Source organism: Entelurus aequoreus, linkage group LG07, assembly GCF_033978785.1.
Source record: "Entelurus aequoreus isolate RoL-2023_Sb linkage group LG07, RoL_Eaeq_v1.1, whole genome shotgun sequence".
Taxonomy (NCBI): Eukaryota; Metazoa; Chordata; class Actinopteri; order Syngnathiformes; family Syngnathidae; genus Entelurus; species Entelurus aequoreus.
The window spans coordinates 62,653,940-62,662,575 of NC_084737.1; the positions used below are offsets into that span (position 1 = coordinate 62,653,940).

At 36.3% G+C, this 8,636-nt stretch overlaps 1 protein-coding gene across 1 annotated transcript in view; it reads left to right on the top strand.

Moving 5' to 3' along the window:
* Nucleotides 1–8,636, top strand: part of plch2a (phospholipase C, eta 2a) — a 167,974-nt gene that overhangs the window by 46,263 nt on the left and 113,075 nt on the right. The window contains exon 5 of the mRNA XM_062054175.1: nucleotides 1,301–1,471. Coding sequence (XP_061910159.1) covers nucleotides 1,301–1,471 — 171 coding nt within the window. The remainder of the gene's footprint in view (nucleotides 1–1,300; nucleotides 1,472–8,636) is intronic.

Here is an 8,636-nt window from a genome sequence, read left to right on the forward strand (position 1 = left end):
GCGACCTTGCTAGCCATGCAAGATGTGCTCTCACTATAATATTTCTTCTGAAAGGTGGTCCTGAAATGTATTTAAGATAGTCGGGAAATTTTGCCCAATGACTTGACTTCCGAAACCATACTTGTGTGTTTGTTGGTTTGTTAACTTTTTTTTTACATTATAACTTTATTCTCCATATACGGGTAGTAGGGGTGCACAACAACAATTGATTCAGAGCCGAGTCATGAATCTTATTCATCCCGATTCTAAATTGATTAGAAAGGCCTTCCCAAAGTCCTGACTCAAACATGTGGACAAGTCCTTGTCAGAAAACCAACAAATTTAGCTGAACTGCACCAATTTTGTCAAGAGGAGCGGTCAAAAATTCAACCAGAAGCTTGCCAGAAGCTTGTGGATGGCTACCAAAAGCGCCTTATTACAGTGAAACTTGCCAAGGGACATGTAACCAAATATTAACATTGCTGTATGTATACTTTTGACCCAGCAGATTTGGTCACATTTTCAGTAGACCCATAATAAATTCATAAAAGAACCAAACTTCATGAAAGTTTTTTGTGACCAACAAGTATGTGCTGGAATCACTCTATCACAAAAAAATAAGAGTTGTAGACAGTATTGGAAACTCAAGACAGCCATGACATTATGTTCTTTACAAGTGTATGTAAACTTTTGATCGCGACTGTATATATATATGAATATATGTGTGTTTGTATATTTATTTTGTAATCAATATTTAGCGATAATAACAAATCAGATTACCACACAACTATGTCTGAAATATACAAATTTTCACTTTATTGTATTAACAGAAAGATGAATGACAAGACACCGTTATTTACGAACACGTTTGTTACTAGATACTTTCTAATACGCTGCTGCCTTGCAGACTTTGTATGTGTAAGTAATATGCAACTATTATAATTTGATACTTGTTTACATTGACAAATGTTCATTTATTATTATGTTTGTCAAGCTTGTGTGCTATTGTGTGCTTAGCTGTTGTGTAGCTGCTAGCTCCTTTTGCTGATACTGGACTAATATCCAATACAAAGACTATTTTTAACACTATTTTTGCATCGTATCTCATGTAATTTCATAGCCATTGTCATTAGGGATAAGCTGATCAACCAACCATCGGTTTCTATGAAAAAATGTGTATTTCGATCCCTAATTGTTAGTTCATTTGAGTTTGTTTTTTAGCTTGGAGTTTGTAAGATTGTGCAGCACATCCACACAAAAGCAAAGCAAACATGGACTGTGCGTACAAAGTTGACTCTTTTGTGACTTCCTGTGTCTGCAGGAAGCAGACACGGACGACAAGCAAGGAACGCTGGGCTTTGAAGAGTTCTGCTCCTTCTACAAGATGATGTCCACTCGCAGAGATCTGTACCTGCTCATGCTCACATACAGCAACCACAAGGACCACCTGGACACTGAGGACCTGACCCGCTTTCTGGAGACCGAGCAGAAGGTACACTCACGTTTGTTGTGTCCGAAGCTGCTGCAGTGGTGTTACATATTCTTGTGTAGTGCGGAAAATGTACAAAAATATCCAGTCTGGCTCACGAGCATGCGGGCGCAGGGACACACAGTAAACCTGTCATGATGTGTTGGAGTCATCCATTTATTTTCAAGTGAACACTTTGTTTTGTTTTTTGGGCACCTAACAATTTGATCCGATTCTAATTCCTGGGGTGTCGATTCTCCATTCAACACGATTCTCGATTCATTCTATATACATACCGATTCTCGCAATGTGGTATTTATTTTAATGAAACTTATTTTAGGTTAGAAAATCTCATTCTGGTTGCATTAAGATTGCCTAAAAACGTGTTTTTAGAAATTGGTTCTTTTTTTAATTTTTTTTATTGAAAACCTTTTGTTTTTCATTTTTTATTTATTTATATATTTTTTTAATGGATTTTTTAAAATTATCGATTTTTTTGTGCAACCGTATTGTTTTGGATTATTACTGCAGCATTTAGCTGAATATGGACACACATGACCCACTTATATCTAGGGTCATGTGTGACACCACACAAAAGTTTGTAACACAACAATATTTCCTCCTCAGAAGTTCCTCAAAGTCACGCACGCTCTGTCGGGTCGGGTTTAAGTGAACACACTTTACTCACGACGAGTCACAACCGCATTTTATCAACCGAGTCTTTTTATTTATATAATGCAACACACATACATCGGTCCGTCTGTGTGCAACATAAACACAAATAACAATTCCTATTTTTACAAAATGCACACCCACATAACATTCTAATTAATTGTATTGATTTATATGATATATTTGATATGATATACATGACACATGTAAGAGATGTGTGCTCTGCACATGCATGCCATATTTTTCACATCTTAATTTCCACAAATTACATATAGCACAGATTAATATTGGTATCTATAAGGAATATCGATAAGGGTATCGTACCGATAAAATCTTAACGATATACATCCCTACTTATATCTTAGGATCCCCACAAATACTAGCAGTTACTGTAGTAAAGTATCAACACATTGATACCAATATGCAAAAAACACATTGCTTTTTTCAGTATCAAATACTATTCAGCACATTTTTGTTGGTGAGGCGCATCAATTCTTGGTGTATGAGCACTTGCTCATAAATAAATAATGGTAGGTGTGACGTAACTCCGCTTCACAATATACCATCGTCAGAGAATAAGACGTAGCAGAAATGATCCACTTTGTAGCTATATTGAGCAAGTCGAGGTACATATTAAAAGTGAAAGAGAGGCATATCTTGCGTCTTGCATTTATGCGCTAATCCAACCATCACAATAATATTGCATGTGAGAGTGTTGATCCGCCACCACAAGGTCAGGGAGTGTGCGTTACCACAGCGTGCAGAAAAGCTCCGGAAGTGTGCAAGCCAACCTTTATCACGTCCATGAGTCCTAAGAAAACACATCTTCGAGACACTCTTCTGTCGTTTGGCAACACTTTGAACACCACTGCTTTGGTTCTTTCAGCAGGAAGGCAACGTGTGGCCTGAAACGCACCTCTTTTTTATCGAACACTGGAGAAATTAAATGAACAAACAAAAACAAATTAAAATAGAGGAAAAGGCATAGTATAATGAGAAAAGACTGAAATATTGATACTCATTACAAATAAAAACACAGAGGTTTGTCTGTAAATATACCGTATTTTCAGACTATAAAGCGTGGTATATAAGCTGCACCTACCAAATTTTAGAAGAAAAAAATATTTTTCCAAATATTAGCCCAGGGGTCGGCAACCCAAAATGTTGAAAGAGTCATTAGAACAAAAATACAAGAAAATATCTGTCTAGAACCGCAAAACAACAAACTCCTTATATAAGTGTTACAATGAAGGCAACACATGATGTAAGTGTCTATATTAGCTTACTATCAAAATGACTTTAAAAGTCTTATGTAAGTGTTATAATGAAGACAACACATGATGTAGTTTGAGTTTGAGTTTATTTCGAACATGCAAGCATACAACATGATACATCACAATTTCCAGTTTCTCTTTTCAACATGTTCGAAAAGGAGTAGGAAGAAGCAGAGCTTATTTAATCCTACCCCTTTTCTTTACATAACAGTTGCTGAAACTTTTTTTATTCACTTCCTGTTCTCAATTTATTCACAATAAACTCCATATGTAATCACAATAAAAATAAATAAATAAATAATAGTAAGAATTTAATAATAATAATTGGTGAAGAAAGTCATATTTCATATGATGAGATAAGTAAGATTACTTTAAGAATGAATGAATGAATGGATGAAATAAATTGAAAATGTTTGTCATGGTTCTTCTTCTTTGTACTTTGTAAACACTTTAAGTTTGAAGAGTTTCTTGAAGTGGATCATATTAGTACATTGTTTGATTGCTTTGCTTAATCCATTCCATAATTTAATTCCACATACTGATATACTGAAGGTCTTAAGTGTTGTACGTGCGTACAAATGTTTTAAATTACATTTTTCTCTAAGATTATATTTCTCCTCTTTTGTTGAGAAGAATTGTTGTATATTCTTGGGTAGCAGGTTATAGTTTACTTTGTGCATAATTTTAGCTGTTTGCAAATTCACTATGTCGTGGAATTTCAGTATCTTTGATTCAATAAATAAAGGATTTGTATGTTCTCTATATCCAACATTATGTATTATTCTAACTGATCTTTTCTGTAACACCGTTAATGAATGAAGTGTACTTTTGTAATTATTTCCCCATATTTCTACACAGTAGCTCAGATATGGTAACACTAGTGAGCAGTATAGACTATGAAGTGATTTTTTGTCTAGAACATGTTTTGCTTTATTCGTTATTGACGTGTTTCTTGCTACTTTATGTTGTATATTTTTTACGTGAGATTTCCAGTTCAATTTATCATCAATCATTATACCTAGAAATTTGGTTTCATTTACTCTTTCAATTTCTATTCCGTCTATTTGTATTTGTGTTTGACTTTCTCTTCTACTATTACCAAATAGCATTATTTTAGTTTTACTAAGATTCAACGATAGTCTGTTTTTGTCAAACCATCTTTTTAATTTGTTAATTTCTTCTGTTATTATTTGTATTATCTCCTGTGTGTTCTCTCCTGAACAAAACGCTGTTGTATCATCCGCAAATAATACTAACTTTAAATCTTTTGTAACTTTACAAATGTCATTTATATAGAGATTGAATAATTTAGGTCCTAGTATTGATCCCTGAGGTACACCACAGGATATATTTAGTGTTGTAGACGTGTGTTCGCCAAGCTTCACGTATTGTTTCCTGTTCGTTAGATAACTTCTTATCCAGTTTAAGACTAACCCTCTGATGCCATATCGTTCTAGTTTTTTGATTAAAATATTGTGATTAATTGTGTCAAATGCTTTAGTTAGATCCATAAAAACTGCTGCTGCACATTTTTTACTGTCTATTGCATTGGTAATGATGTAAGTGTCTATTTTTTAAAACTTACAAACATGCTGCTTGGAGTGACGAATGATGGGGGGAGGGGGGGGGGGTGCTACATGTCCAATACCCTCGCAACACACGAGATCAATTTGTAAAGCCTTTTGTTTTCCAATACCATAAGACCGACAATAGAAAAAGGAGCTAATAAGCGTGACTGCAAGGTAAACAGCCAGCGTGCGCACCTTTAGCCAATTAGCTCTCTGTCGCGCTTTTTTAAGTATTCACTCATTTTTAGGGGCGAATGCTGCATCTAGAGAGGGGGATGCCGGCCGTGAATGGGGATATATATCCTCTCAAGATTATTCTCAGCATCTAATCATGAAACAACAGTTATTATTGCAGTACATTTGAATGGGTTTGGTGATCAGTTTGATGTAGTCCCTCAAAGCAGCAGAGTTGTATCATTACCTGGGTTAAGAAATAATGTGTCATTGCAATTTTGTTATTCTTATAGCCAGACCTGTGTTTATTTCCGTACCTGACGGTTTTGGCCACAACTGTTGCCTTCCTCAGAGAAACTGCCAGGTACGGAAATAAACACACAGGCTGGCTATATGGATAACAAAATTGCATAATTCTTAAAAACCTAATGAACCTCTTTGGATGAGTGTCTTTGCAATTTGTTGTGCGACTGATACAATATTGCAGCTTGTGTAAGTCACACCAAATCATCAAACGTTAGGAATAGGCGTGTCCTAATCCTATATTGATAACGGTCCGATATCAGCAAAAACAATGTGATTATGATAAATTGTGCGATACAAGCAGTCCTGCAGCGTGTTTACTTGTGTGTGATTTCATCTGTGATTCAAGCATTCCTGCAGCGTGTTTCTTTGTGTGTGATATCATGTGCGATGCAAGTAGTCCTGCAGCGTATTTACTTGTGTGTGATATCATGTGCGATACAAGCAGTCCCGCAGCGTGTTTACTTGCGTGTGATATCATGTGCGATACAAGCAGTCATGCAGCGCGTTTACTTGCGTGTGATATCATATGCGATACAAGCAGTCATGCAGCGTGTTTACTTGTGTGGGATATCATGTGCGATACAAGCAGTCCCGCAGCGTGTTTACTTGCACGTGATATCATATGCGATACAAGCAGTCCTCCAGCGTGTTTACTTGTGTGTGATTTCATCTGCGATTCAAGCATTCCTGCAGAGTGTGTTTCTTTTTGTGTGATATCATGTGCGATACAAGTAGTCCTGCAGCGTGTTTACTTGTGTGTGATATCATGTGCGATACAAGCAGTCCCGCAGCGTGTTTACTTGCGCGTGATATCATGTGCGATACAAGCAGTCATGCAGCGCGTTTACTTGCGTGTGATATCATATGCAATACAAGAAGCTGCAGCGTGTTTACTTGTGTGTGATTTCATCTGCGATTCAAGCATTCCTGCATAGTGTGTTTCTTTTTGTGTGATATCATGTGCGATACAAGTAGTCCTGCAGCGTGTGTACTTGTGTGTGATATTATGTGCGATACAAGCAGTCCCGCAGCATGTTTACTTGCGCGTGATATCATGTGTGATACAAGCAGTCATGCAGCGCGTTTACTTGCGTGTGATATCATATACGATACAAGCAGTCCTGCAGCATGTTTACTTGCGTGTGATATCATGTGTAATACAAGCAATCCTGCAGCGTGTTTACTTGTGCAAAGCTGGACAGCCACTTAACAACTCAATGTCCTCCAATAAGCACACCATTTTTTCTTTTTTACTAAAGTCATTTTCAAAAGGTAAATATGCTCGGCTACAGGCTACTTGGAGCGAGCAGCTACACAACAGCTTTGCACATAATAGCACACCAGGTAAACTTACGTAATAATTGAGCAATTTTGCAGTCTAAAACAACACATTTGTCAACATATACCATAAATTCTGGACTGTAAGCCGCTACTTTTTTGTGGTCCTATGTGGTCTGTAAATGACGCAAGGCGCTCGTCCCCACCAAGACCGCTAATACCACACCAGCTTAGCCGCGCTCACCCTTTAGAGCACAGCTATAACTTCCTGCCACTAAACCTGCAGAACATAGTTCTTCTCAGGTTTTTCTGTTTACATTTTCACACTTTGCACTATTTTTTTACACTTTATGAAGCATTTCGTACTAATTCCTTATTTTTGCACCTTCATTTTAAGACTTTATTGTTAAGTACTCAATGTGATTTTACTATTTTGTTTACATTGTTTGTTTTCCATGCTTGTTTTGACATGTCCTTTCTGCCTTCATAGCTGGGGGCATTATAATCAGAGGAAGGTTACATTTCAAATAAAATATATTTTTCTCCTGCTCCTTATTTTCCATAGGTCATGAAATATCACACATTTCAACAGTTTCAATGCCCTAAAGTAAATGATCATACCCACAGATAGGCCTGAGCCTAAGTCAATTAACCGGCAATAAATGAAAATTAAGTTGGTAACTTTTCCAGCATGGATAAACCGCCATGTGCAAGCTTGAAGAGCATTCACGCTTTTCATCGGTTTAAGCAGCTGCACGCGTGTGTGTAATAGCAGAATGTAAGAAGGGGGTGAAGCATCTTGTCCTTCATCAAGTGTCTTTGACTCTTTGTGAGGCGAGGCGGGGCCGCGGCGATTACGTTCATAATGATGTTTGTGTTTTTAATGTGCGTGGTCTGCGGTCGTTTGTACTACACATATACCGCTTTAAAACTCCTGGCGCATACTGTTGCACTAAAATGATTAAAAAACTGCACTTTGATACGAACTAACTGGTGCTAGCTTGCGAGCTAGCTTAAATGCTAACATGTAAACAACAGACATTAACGTCTTTCCCCATTATTAAACATCATTCCCCAATCCAAATGTGTAGAAACACATCACTGTCTAAACAAGTGAGATACAGTATTCACATTAAGCATAAAGGATGTGCTGTTTTTGCACAAAGTGATCGATAAATTCGACAAGTTGAGACAGACGGACGTCAACAGGAAAGGATGTCACATGAACCGGAAGTGAAACAACTGATCACCCTTTACAATTTAAGATAAAACATAAACTTATGTAAACACACAAATAAAAATAATATTGGTCCTTTAAAGCAAAAATATCTGTTAGTGTGTCACTCCCGCTGAAAAATATTATAATAATATTATAAATTAATATTTCCTCTCCCAATAAAGTATATTGTATCTATTTATTTTCGTTATAACAAAAATACAACTTGGTTAATCAAATTTAAGTGTGTGTATAAGCATATTCAACCATCCCACGATATTAATGATAATCTTGATCATTTGGTCAGCAATACTTTATTCAGCCATTTTATTTTATTATTTTTTTTATGAAAACATTTGGTGCTCCTCTCTCCTTCCTTGACAGAGACATAACCTATTTTATTGATTTTGGTTGTGATTTGTTTTCTATTCGAGTGCAACATTTTGCTTTTTTCTTATTGGATTGTTTTGTTTAACTTGGTAGTTTACATTTCAATTACAACGTTAACATATACCATAAGTACAAGTTAATTACATTAGAAATGGTATACCTCCATTAATATTATGTATTGTCATTACACCAGTGGTTAATTTGGTCTTAAATAAAAATAATTGCAGTAATACCGTTTGTCATTGTCAGTAAAAAAATGTAGGTCAATAAATCGTCACGCAGAATTTGTAATCGGCCCAGGCCTACTAGTT